Source organism: Salmo salar, chromosome ssa09, assembly GCF_905237065.1.
Source record: "Salmo salar chromosome ssa09, Ssal_v3.1, whole genome shotgun sequence".
Lineage (NCBI taxonomy): Eukaryota > Metazoa > Chordata > Actinopteri > Salmoniformes > Salmonidae > Salmo > Salmo salar.
Genome location: NC_059450.1, coordinates 146,477,795 through 146,490,977, shown reverse-complemented (window position 1 = coordinate 146,490,977; position 13,183 = coordinate 146,477,795). Strand labels below are relative to the sequence as shown.

General features: G+C 45.5%; 1 protein-coding gene across 1 annotated transcript in view; it reads left to right on the top strand.

The window, feature by feature from the left end:
• Nucleotides 1–13,183, top strand: part of dync2h1 (dynein cytoplasmic 2 heavy chain 1) — a 320,231-nt gene that overhangs the window by 135,327 nt on the left and 171,721 nt on the right. Inside the window, 7 exon segments of the mRNA XM_045724777.1 lie at nt 4,239–4,362; nt 4,720–4,841; nt 4,985–5,071; nt 5,249–5,375; nt 5,927–6,068; nt 6,232–6,341; nt 8,821–8,841. Coding sequence (XP_045580733.1) covers nt 4,239–4,362; nt 4,720–4,841; nt 4,985–5,071; nt 5,249–5,375; nt 5,927–6,068; nt 6,232–6,341; nt 8,821–8,841 — 733 coding nt within the window.

The window sequence follows — 13,183 nt, the reverse complement described above, 5'->3', positions numbered from 1 at the left end:
CCAGAACTTTTTTGAGTTTGTGTTGCAGGAAGCAAATTTCTGCTTGAAAAAGCTGGCCTTGGCTTTTCTAACTGCCTGTGTATATTGGTTTCTAACTTCCCTGAAAAGTTGCATATCACGGGGGCTGTTCGATGCTAATGCAGAACGCCACAGGATGTTTTTGTGCTGGTTAAGGGCAATCAGGTCTGGAGAGAACCAAGGGCTATATCTGTTCCTGGTTCTAAATGTCTTGAATGGGGCATGCTTATTTAAGATGGTGAGGAAGGCATTTTTAAAGAATAACCAGGCATCCTCTACTGACGGGATGAGGTCAATATCCTTCCATGATACCCGGGCCAGGTTGATTAGAAAGGCCTGCTCGCTGAAGTGTTTCAGGGAGCGTTTGACAGTGATGAATGGAGGTCGTTTGACCGCTGACCTATTACGGATACAGGCAATGAGGCAGTGATCGCTGAGATCTTGTTTGAAAACAGCAGAGGTGTATTTAGAGGGCAAGTTGGTTAGGATGATATCTATGAGGGTGCCCGTGTTTACGGCTTTGGGGTTGTACCTGGTAGGTTCATTGATAATTTGTGTGAGATTGAGGGCAACAAGCTTAGATTGTAGGATGGCCGTGGTGTTAAGCATGTCCCAGTTTAGGTCACCAAGCAGCACGATCTCTGAAGATAGATGGGGGGCAATCAGTTCACATATGGTGTCCAGAGCACAGCTGGGGGCAGAGGGTGGTCTATAGCAAGCGGCAACGATGAGAGACTTGTTTTTAGAGAGGTGGATTTTTAAAAGTAGAAGTTCAAATTGTTTGGGTACAGACCTGGATAGTAAGACAGAACTCTGCAGGTTATCTCTGCAATAGATTGCAACACCGCCCCCTTTGGCCGTTCTATCTTGTTGGAAAATGTTGCAGATGGGGATGGAGATTTCAGAGTTTTTGGTGGTCTTCCTAAGCCAGGATTCAGACACGGCTCGGACATCCGGGTTGGCAGAGTGTGCTAAAGCAGTGAATAAAACAAACTTAGGGAGGAGGCTTCTAATGTGTAAAAAGCCTTGAAACCAAGGCTTTTACGGTTACAGAAGTCAACAAAAGAGAGCGCCTGGGGAATAGGAGTGGAGCTAGTCACTGCAGGGCCTGGATTAACCTCTACATCGCCAGAGGAACAGAGGTGGAGTAGGATAAGGGTACGGCTAAAAGCTATGAGAATTGGTCGTCTAGGACGTCCGGAACAGAGAGTAAAAGGAGCAGGTTTCTGGGGGCGATAAAATAGATTCAAGGTATAATGTACAGACAAAGGTATGGTAGGATGTGAATACAGTTGAGGTAAACCTAGGCATTGAGTGATGATGAGAGAGATATTATCTCTAGAAACATCATTGAAACCAGAAGATGTCATAGCATGTGTGGGTGGAGGAACTGAAAGGTTGGATAAGGTATAATGAGCAGGGCTAGAGGCTATACAGTGAAATAAGCCAATAAACATTAACCAGAACAGCAATGGACAAGGCATATTGACATTTAGGAGAGGCATGCTTATCCTAGTGATCATAAGGGTCCAGTGAGTAGTGAGGTTGGTTGGGGTCACGGCGATTCAGACAGCTAGCCGGGCCATGGGTTGCAAGCTAGCAGAAGACGGAGGTCTGTTTTTAGCCACCTCGTGCGTTTTCGTCGGTAGATTAGTGGGGTTCCGTGTGGTAGAAGGGACCAATCCAATTGGCAAAATCGTTATAGTGGCCCAGGAAAATTGTCTGATAGACCTATTCAGCTAACAGCCGATATGCTCAAGACAGCTAATGGGCGTTCAGGTTACGTTGCGACGGAGGGGCCAGTTGAATAACTTCCTCGGGCAGATAACGTTGGTAGTCCAGTCGTGAAGGCCCGGTGGGGCTCCGCAGCGGCAGTAAAACGGGTCCGGATAGGTGATTGTAGCCCAGGAGTGGCTGATGGAACTATTCAGCTGGCTAGCTCCAGAATAATTGGTGTTTGCTCTGGGACCGACGTTAGCCAATAGTCACTCGGATAGCAGCTAGCTAGCTGCAAGATCCAGGTGTAAATGTCCAGAGCTTGCGGTAGGAATCAGGGGATATGGAGAGAAAATAGGTTCCGTATGCTCTGGTCTGAGTCGCGTTGTACAAAACTGGGATAGCTTTCCGAGCTAAAGGATAGCTGATGACCGCTATCCGTGGTTAGCTGAATACTAACGTTAGCTAGTGAACTGGCTAACTTCTGGCTAGCTTCTGTTGTGGATTTCAGATTTGAGGTGAATAATACTTTTAAAAGAAACAAACAGATTCGCACCACATTTGATGAGGCGGGTTGCAGGAGAGTGTTTTGAAGTTGAGTTTTTAGAAGATATATATATATATATATATATATATATATATATATATATATATATAATATAAAGATATGCGAAGAAAAATATATATTTACATGGGACACGACGAGGACAAAGGACTTCTGACTGCTATGTCTGACTGCTACGTCTGTGTCCATCCATAGTGTATTCTGTCAGTGTATGTGTGTGTGTGTGTCCATCCATAGTGTATTCTGTCAGTGTGTGTGTGTCCATCCATAGTGTATTCTGTCAGTGTGTGTATGTGTCCATCCATACTGTATTCTGTCAGTGTGTGTGTGTGTGTCCATCCATAGTGTATTCTGTCAGTGTGTGTGTGTGTGTCCATCCATAGTGTATTCTGTCAGTGTGTGTGTGTGTGTGTGTGTCCATCCATTGTGTATTCTGTCAGTGTGTGTGTGTCCATCCATAGTGTATTCTGTCAGTGTGTGTATGTGTCCATCCATAGTGTATTCTGTCAGTGTGTGTCCATCCATAGTGTATTCTGTCAGTGTGTGTGTGTCCATCCATAGTGTATTCTGTCAGTGTGTGTATATGTCCATCCATAGTGTATTCTGTCAGTGTGTGTGTGTGTGTCCATCCATAGTGTATTCTGTCAGTGTGTGTGTGTGTGTCCATCCATAGTGTATTCTGTCAGTGTGTGTGTGTCCATCCATAGTGTATTCTGTCAGTGTGTGTGTGTCCATCCATAGTGTATTCTGTCAGTGTGTGTATGTGTCCATCCATACTGTATTCTGTCAGTGTGTGTGTGTGTGTCCATCCATAGTGTATTCTGTCAGTGTGTGTGTGTCCATCCATAGTGTATTCTGTCAGTGTGTGTATATGTCCATCCATAGTGTATTCTGTCAGTGTGTGTATATGTCCATCCATAGTGTATTCTGTCAGTGTGTGTGTGTCCATCCATAGTGTATTCTGTCAGTGTGTGTGTGTCCATCCATAGTGTATTCTGTCAGTGTGTGTATGTGTCCATCCATAGTGTATTCTGTTAAATGGCTTGTTGTAGTCATTAGTAACACTCATTAGTCTGCAAGCCATTCTAGAGGAAGTGTCTGAGAAAACCTAATCTGCCGTTGATGATTGTGTTAATTGAGTGAGTGCAGCCGCTCTGAGCAGTGTTAGGAAGTGTGTGTGTGTGTGATACAGAGTGTGTTAGGATGTATATGAGTAATAAACCGGGTGATTTGTCACTGTTAGCTCTTAATTAGAGTTAGAAGTTTTACTTCAATAACTTCAGGCTTGAATTAACATTAGCTGCCTCATTATCAGATATGTAAGTCTCTGTCTCTATCTTCTCTCTGTCTCTCTTCTCTCTGTCTCTCTCTTCTCACTATCTCTTTCTGTCTCTGTCTCTCTCTCTCTTTCTGTCTGTCTCTCTCTCCCTCTGTCTCTCTCTCTGTCTCTCTTATCTCTTATCTCTGTCTATCTTCTCTCTGTCTCCTCTATGTCTCTCTCTTCTCTCTATCTCTATCTCTTTCTGTCTCTCTCTCTCTTTCTGTCTGTCTCTCTCTCTGTCTCTCTCTCTGTCTCTCTCTCTGTCTTTCTCTCTGTCTCCCTCTCTGTCTCCCTCTCTGTCTCTCTCTTCTCACTATCTCTATCTCTTTCTGTCTCTCTCTCTCTCTTTCTGTCTCTCTCTCTGTCTCCCTCTATGTCTCTCTCTTCTCACTATCTCTTTCTGTCTCTCTCCCTCTCTGTCTCCCTCTCTGTCTCCCTCTCTGTCTCCCTCTCTGTCTCCCTCTCTGTCTCCCTCTCTGTCTCCCTCTCTGTCTCCCTCTCTGTCTCCCTCTCTGTCTCCCTCTCTGTCTCCCTCTCTGTCTCCCTCTCTGTCTCCCTCTCTGTCTCCCTCTCTGTCTCCCTCTCCGTCTCCCTCTCCGTCTCTGTCTCTCTCTGTAGTTTCCTGGCTAAGAGGGGGGTGAGAGAGGACATAGCCACATTTGAGGCGAGGAACATCAGTCACGAGATCCGTCAGAGTGTGGAGGAGCTACTGACCAGAAACAAGGCCTCCTTCGACCCCAAGGTGAACTAGTTAGCCTTGCCAGTTAGCCTAGTGCTACAACTCAAGGTGGAAGTTGTACCTGATCACAGATCTAGGATCAGATTATCCTACTCTTAACCATTAGGGTGGGAACTTGTTTTGACCCTGTTTCAGTGGTTAGGGCAAACTTCTACCTTCCCCCTTAGGGGAGAACAACTAACACTGATGTATATGATGTGATGGTTAACTACTATTAACCTTGCGCTACAGCTACAGGCAGACACCTATGTACCTTTATAGAAGCGGTTAGCTAATAGCGGTCAAGCTGAAGAGATCATTTGAGCCTCCTCATATAAGCCTCCTTGCTCTTACTCCAGGTTGTGTTCTTGTTGTTGTCAGAATGCTAAGCGTGCAAGTGCTGCGGCTGCTCCACTGGCAGCCTGGCTGAAGGCCAATGTACAGTACTCACACGTCCTGGAGAGGATAGAGCCCCTGGAGAGAGAACAGGCTGGACTACTGGAGTGAGTATATACACTTACGCATGCACACGCGCCTAATCCTCAAGCATCATTTGATGTGTGTGTGTGTGTGTGTGTGTGTGTGTGTGTGTGTGTGTGTGTGTGTGTGTGTGTGTGTGTGTGTGTGTGTGTGTGTGTGTGTGTAGGAACTTGAGAAAGACAGAGAGTCGGAAGACTAAACTGGAGGAACAGCTCAACTCTGTGGGGCAGAAAGTCAACGAGCTGAAAGAAAAGTAAGTCTATTTTTTCCATCCCTTGACAGCCTCAATCTCTTCTACTGTCTCACTGATTAACTCTGCTCCGTTGTAGAGACAAGTTACAGGAATACTCATCTGGCCCTTATTCCCCTCTCTGTCTCTCTCGCTCTCTCTCCCTCCCCTCTCTATCCCTCCATCCATCTCTCTCATTAGGTTCCAGTCTCGTACTACAGAGGCAGCTAAGCTGGAGGCTGAGGTCAGTAAGGCCCAGGAGACCATCCAGGCAGCAGAGCAACTCATACACCAACTGGACGGAGAACACACACGCTGGAATGCCCAGGTGTTTGTGAAGAGCGGGGATTTATCCTGCTGTCTCGGTCCCTCCTGGCTGTTTTTACTCCTCTCTCTCCAGCATCTGTCCGCTCCTTAATTAAAGCACTCAATCTCCCACTGTCTCCCTCAGAGAGAGAGACACACACACACGCACACACACACACACACACACACACACACACACACACACACACACACACACACACACACACACACACACACACACACACACACACACACACTGTCCCACTTGGAGCCCTCACCAGTGACTGCTTTACCTGCTACTCACGTACTTACACACACTCACCTCTCCACACTCCCACAGTCAGTGTATGAACCCTGGTTGCAGCGCTCTGTTCCTATTGCTCATCAAATGTTCTGGGGCTCGTTTAGTCTCAACACAGAACAGATGTTCTGGCACTGAGTCCTGGGCTGGGTCTGTTCTCACTGTGTTTCTTCGGCAGTTCTACCTGAGCTGCTCTTTACGTAATACAAACTAAGTCAGCTCACCTTAAATGGCCTGCAGCTGAGTGTAGTGTGTGTGTCTGTGTGTGTCAGGTGGATGAGATCACTGAGGAGTTGGATACATTGCCTAAGAGAGCGATGCTGGCAGCAGCCTTCATCACATACCTGTCTGCTGCTCCAGAGGACAGGAGACGAAACAGCCTGGAGACATGGATGAAGGCTTCTGGACTACAGAGTAAGACACATAGTCACACACTCACAGTCACACACTCACAGTCACACACTCACAGTCACACACACTCAACCGTTGTCTCTCTCCTCTCTTTCTCTGACTGTGTGTGACTGTGTGTGTGACTGTGTGTGTGACTGTGTGTGTGTGTGACTGTGTGTGTGTTCAGAGTTTGACCTGCGGCACTTCCTGTGCTCTGAGAGTGAGCAGCTGATCTGGAAAAGTGAAGGCCTACCCTCAGATGACCTGTCTATGGAGAACGCCCTGGTTATACTGCAGGTTACTCTCTCTCTCTCTCTCTATTCAAGGGGCTTTGTTGGCAGGGGAAACATATGTTAACATTGTCAAAGCAAGTGAAATAGATAATAAACAAAAGTGAAATAAACAATAAAAAATTAACAGTAAACATTACACTCACAGAAGTTCCAAAAGAAGAAAGACATTTCAAATGTCATATTATGTCGATATACAGTGTTGTAAAGATTTGCAAATAGTTAACGTACAAAAGGGAAAATAAATAAACATACAGTTGAAGTCGGAAGTTTACATGCACTTAGGTCGGAGTCATTAAAACTAGTTTTTTAACCACTCCACACATTTCTTGTTAACAAACTATAGTTTTGGCAAGTCGGTTAGGACATCTACTTTGTGCATGACACAAGTCATTTTTCCAATAATTGTTTACAGGCAGATTATTTCACTATATCACAATTCCAGTGGGTCAGAAGTTTACATACACTAAGTTGACTGTGCCTTTAAATAGCTTGGAAAATTCCAGAAAATGATGTCATGGCTTTAGAAGCTTCTGATAGGCAAATTGACATAATTTGAGTCAATTGGAGGTGCACCTGTGGATGTATTTCAAGGCCTACCTTCAAACTCAGTGCCTCTTTGCTTGACATCATGGGAAAATCAAAAGAAATCAGCCAAGACCTCAGAAAAAAAATTGTAGACCTCCACAAGTCTGGTTCATCCTTGGGAGCAATTTCCAAACGCCTGAAGGTACCACGTTCATCTGTACAAACAATAGAACGCAAGTATAAACACCATGGGACCACGTAGCCGTCATACCGCTCAGGAAGGAGACGCGTTCTGTCTCCTAGAGATGAACGTACTTTGGTGCGAAAAGTGCAAATCAATCCCAGAACAACAGCAAAGGACCTTGTGAAGATGCTGGAGGAAACAGGTACAAAAGTATCTATATCCACAGTTATAATGAGTCCTATATTGACATATCCTGAAAGGCTGCTCAGCAAGGAAGAAGCTACTGCTCCAAAACCGCCATAAAAAACCCAGACTACGGTTTGCAACTGCACATGGGGACAAAGATCGTACTTTTTGGAGAAATGTTCTCTGGTCTGATGAAACAAAAATAGAACTGTTTGGTCATAATGACCATCGTTATGTTTGGAGGAAAAAGGGGGAGGCTTGCAAGCCGAAGAACACCATCCCAACACTGAAGCACAGGGGTGGCAGCATCACGTTGTGGGGTTGCTTTGCTGCAGGAGGGCCTGGTGAACTTCACAAAATAGATGGCATCATGAGGAAGAAACATTATGTGGATATATTGAAGCAACATCTCAAGATATCAGTCAGGAAGTTAAAGCTTGGTCACAAATGGGTCTTCCAAATGAACAATGACCCCAAGCATACTTCCAAAGTTGTGACAAAATGGCTTAAGGACAACAAAGTCAAGGTATTGGAGTGGCCATCACAAAGCCCTGACCTCAATCCTATAGAACATTTGTGGGCAGAACTGAAAAAGCATGTGTGAGCAAGGAGGTCTACAAACCTGACTCAGTTACACCAGCTGTCTGGAGGAATGGTCCAAAATTCACCCAACTTATTGTGGGAAGCTTGTGGAAGGCTACCCGAAACATTTGACCCAAGGTAAACAATTTCAAGGCAATGCTACCAAATACTAATTGAATGTATGTAAAGTTCTGACCCACTGGGAATGTGATGAAAGAAATAAAAGCTGAAATAAATCATTCTCTCTACTATTATTCTGACATTTCACATTTTTTAAATAAAGTGGTGAACCTAACTGACCTAAGACAGGGAATTTTTACTAAGATTTAATGTCAGAAATAGTGAAAAACTGAGTTTAAATGTATTTGGCTAAGGTGTATGTAAACTTCCGACTTCAACTGTAAAGATGGGCTGTATTTTCAATGGTATTTGTTCTTCACTGGTTGCCCTTTTCTTCTGGCAACAGGTCACAAATCTTGCTGCTGTGATGGCACACTGGTATTTTACCCAGTAGATATGGGAGTTTCTCAAAATTGGATTTGTTTTCAAATTCTTTGTGGGTCTGTGTAATCTGAGGGAAATATGTATCTCTAATATGGTTAGGAAGTGGAGCTCAGTTTCCACCTGTCTCTCACTCTTTCTCTGTCTCTCTCTCACTCTTTCTCTCTCTCTCACTCTCTTTCTCTGTCTCTCTCACTCTTTCTCTCTCTCTTCTTTGCTCACTCTCCTTCTCTCTGATTCACCATCTCTCTTATCTCTACTGATAAATTTGTGAAGCGGTGCAGAGAAAAAAGCCCTGGGAATGTTTGTATTGGTGTGTGTAGCACTCTGTTCCTCTACTATGTTTCTATATTGTTGTGTTTCCATTTTGAAGCTGAATTCCCTCCCTGACTGGGAGAGTCATGTGTTTTACATCCGGGTCACGTCTGTTGTGTTCCTCTCTTTCATTTTATTGTCATTCATCCCTCTCTCCTGTTTGTCTTTCCTCTGGCATCGCTGCTTTAAGATCAGTGCGATCAAATCACGGGTAAGAACTCAGCCCTCCATCCATCTATACCTCCACCCTACTGCAGGCTGCTTGCAAAACACACACACGCACACACACACAGACATGCACAAGCATCCTCCCACATAGCAACTAAACAAACCCTGTACTTTCATTAGTCCTGTATTTTAAAACAAACCTCTGCAAGGGTGTGGCAACAGAAACGTTTACAATTTGTTTATAGGAGTTTGGGATGTTTGTCCATATTTTCCCGTTCCACTGAGTCATCTTCAAATAATTGATTTGTCATCCCAGACTTTATAACGATTCTCTCTCAAATCAACTTAACCAGTTTGTTTGCATGCTGCCTTTTGAGGCACTAAATAGCTAAACAGAAATGAAAGTTTCTGTGAAAAGTAGCTTTTCCTTTTGATTTGTATATTTTGTTGATAATCCTGTTTTTGTCTAATAGGGCTTTGGTTGCTGTGAGTGTGTGTGCGTGCGTGTGTGTGTACGGCTTCACCAGACTTTGTCATTCTTCTGAATGAGTGGCCTTGGCTTTGTGGAGAGAATTACACTTTAAAAGAAAACTGTAATCGGGGCTCTTTCACAACACAGTCTCTGGAGCAATCTGTGGCCGTGGTGTGTAAGAGCTCAGCCTCTTAATGTCTGTCTTTCCCTCCTGACGCAGGAAACCGTTGCATAACCGAGAACCACACAGCCTGTAGAACATGGAATAACTATTTCTAAATGGGTCATTATTTCTACAGTTCCCCTACTGTCAGTCACTACATAGATCTTTCAGTAAGACCCACTCTGCCGTTGTTCACCCTCTTACACCCCCTCAACCCTCACTCTGCCTCCTACACCCCCCCAACCCTGACTCTCCCTCCTACACCCCCTCAACCCTCACTCTGCCTCCTACACCCCCTCAACCCTCACTCTGCCTCTTACACCCCCTCAACCCCTCACTCTGCCTCTTACACCCCCTCAACCCTCACTCTGCCTCCTACACCCCCCCAACCCTCACTCTGCCTCCTACACCCCCTCAACCCTCACTATACCTCCTACACCCCTCAACCCTCACTCTGCCTCCTACACCCCCTCAACCCTCACTCTGCCTCCTACACCCCCTCAACCCTCACTCTGCCTCTTACCTCCCCTCAACCCTCACTCTGCCTCCAAAACCCCCAACCCTCACTCTGCCTCCTACACCCCCCCAACCCTCACTCTGCCTCCTACACCCCCCCCAACCCTGACTCTGCCTCCTACACCCCCTCAACCCTCACTCTGCCTCCTACACCCCCTCAACCCTCACTCTGCCTCCTACACCCCCTCAACCCTGACTCTGCCTCCTACACCCCCTCAACCCTCACTCTGCCTCCTACACCCCCTCAACCCTCACTCTGCCTCCTACACCCCCTCAACCCTCACTCTGCCTCCTACACCCCCTCAACCCTCACTCTGCCTCCTACACCCCCTCAACCCTCACTCTGCCTCCTACACCCCCCAACCCTCACTCTGCCTCCTACACCCCCCCAACCCTCACTCTGCCTCCTACACCCCCCCAACCCTCACTCTGCCTCCTACACCCCCCAACCCTCACTCTGCCTCCTACACCCCCCCAACCCTCACTCTGCCTCCTACACCCCCCCAACCCTCACTCTGCCTCCTACACCCCCTCAACCCTCACTCTGCCTCCTACACCCCCCCAACCCTCACTCTGCCTCCTACACCCCCCCAACCCTCACTCTGCCTCCTACACCCCCCAACCCTCACTCTGCCTCCTACAGCCCCTCAAACCTCACTCTACCTCCTACATCCCCTCAACCCTCACTCTGCCTCCTACATCCCCTCAACCCTCACTCTGCCTCCTACACCCCCTCAACCCTCACTCTGCCTCCTACACCCCCTCAACCCTCACTCTGCCTCCTACAACCCCTCAACCCTCACTCTGCCTCCTACACCCCCTCAACCCTCACTCTGCCTCCTACACCCCCTCAACCCTCACTCTGCCTCCTACATCCCCTCAACCCTCACTCTGCCTCCTACACCCCCTCAACCCTCACTCTGCCGCCTACACCCCCTCAACCGTCACTCTCACTCTGACACCCACTCCTCTTCTCTCACTCTCTTCCTCCCCTGCCTCCACAGCCTCTCCACTGCCTCCCCTCTCCCTCCAGCCCTCCGAAGTCAAGAGGGCCTGTCTCTCAGTCCAGTAGGGAGGAGGTGTTGATGAGAGCTCATGATTTTACAGCAGCTTATTTTAGCCTCTTTATAAAAAGACCAATTCTGCCTTCCACAGACCCCATTACTGTTTAGAACAGCCATCAGCTTGGATTGAAGAGAATGTCTCCATCGTTTCATAATACACTCTTATTGCCTGGGCCTGGCTATGGTAGCAGTGAAGTGGTCTCTGTAGATTACTCTGTCAAAACTAGGGTTGCAAAGCTACCGGTAATTCACCAAAGTTACCGGAATCGTCAGTAACTTTGGTAATTAACAGAAAATCTATGACATTCTATCGTAACTTTGGTAATTTATACTTGAAGAACAAACTAAATGTTTTATTCATACATAGCATTAATTTATCTGAGTCCATATTGTCCATGAGTTTCTAGTAGATAGACAATATGGTTCAAGAGAAAATAGCCTAATTAATGAAAAAAGCATGTAATCAACAATACTATTGTTTTCAATTAACTCTTTAACTCTTGACCTTCTTTCAGAACTGCCACCAGTTTGACATCAAAACATTGACAACAAATACAGTTGAAGTCGGAAGTTTACATACACCTTAGCCAAATACATTTAAACTCAGTTTTTCACAATTCCTGACATTTAATCCTAGTAAAAATTGTCTTAGGTCAGTTAGGTTCACCACTTTATTTTAAGAATGTGAAATATCAGAATAATAGTAGAGAGAATGATTTATTTCAGCTTTTATTTCTTTCATCACATTCCCAGTGGGTCAGAAGTTTACATACACTCAATTAGTATTTGGAAGCATTGCCTTGAAATTGTTTAACTTGGGTCAAACGTTTCGGGTAGCCTTCCACAAGCTTCCCACAATAAGTTGGGTGAATTTTGGCCTCTTCCTCCTGACAGACCTGGTGTAACTGAGTCAGGTTGGTAGGCCTCCTTGCTCACACACGCTTTTTCAGTTCTGCCAACACATTTTCTATCGGATTGAGTTCAGTGCTTTGTGAAGGCCACTCCAATACCTTGACTTTGTTGTCCTTAAGCCATTTTGCCACAACTTTGGAAGTATGCTTGGGGTCATTGTCCATTTGGAAGACCCATTTGCGACCAAGCTTTAACTTCCTGACTGATGTCTTGAGATGTTCCTTCAATATATCCACATAATTTCCCTGCCTCATGATGCCATCTATTTTGTGAAGTGCACCAGTCCCTCCTGCAGCAAAGCAGCCCCACAACATGATGCTGCCACCCCCGTGCTTCACGGTTGGGATGGTGTTCTTCGCCTTGCAAGCCTCCCCCTTTTTCCTCCAAACATAACGATGGTCATTATGGCCAAACAGTTCTATTTTTGTTTCATCAGACAAGAGGACATTTCTCCAAAAAGTACCATCTTTGTTCCCATTGTGCAGTTGCAAACCGTTGTCTGGCTTTTTTATGGCAGTTTTATAGCAGTGGCTTCTTCCTTGCTGAGCAGCCTTTCAGGGTATCTCGATAAGGGACTCGTTTTACTGTGGATATAGATACTTTTGTACCTGTTTCCTCCAGCATCTTCACAAGGTTCTTTGCTGTTGTTCTGGGATTGATTTGCAATTTTCGCATCAAAGTACGTTCATCTCTAGGAGACAGAACGCGTCTCCTTCATGATTGTTATGACGGCTGCATGGTCCCATGGTGTTTATACTTGCGTACTATTGTTTGTACAGATGAACGTGGTACCTTCAGGCATTTGGAAATTGCTCCCAAGATGTACCAGACTTGTGGAGGTCTATATTGTTTTTTCTGAGGTCTTGGCTGATTTCTTTTGATTTTCCATGATGTCAAGCAAAGAGGCACTGAGTTTGAAGGTAGGCCTTGAAATACATCCACAGGTACACTTCCAATTGACTCAAATTATGTCAATTAGCCTATTAGAAGCTTCTAAAGCCATGACACAATTTTCTGGAATTTTCCAAGCTGTTTAAAGGCACAGTCAACTTAGTGTATGTAAACTTCTGACCCACTGGAATTGTGATACAGTGAATTATGAATGAAATAATCTGTCTGTAAACCATTGTTGGAAAAATGACTTGTGTCATGCACAAAGTAGATGTCCTAACCGACTTGCCAAAAATATAGTTTGTTAACAAGAAATTTGTGGAGTGGTTGAAAAACTAGTTTTAATGACTCCAACCTAAGTGTATGT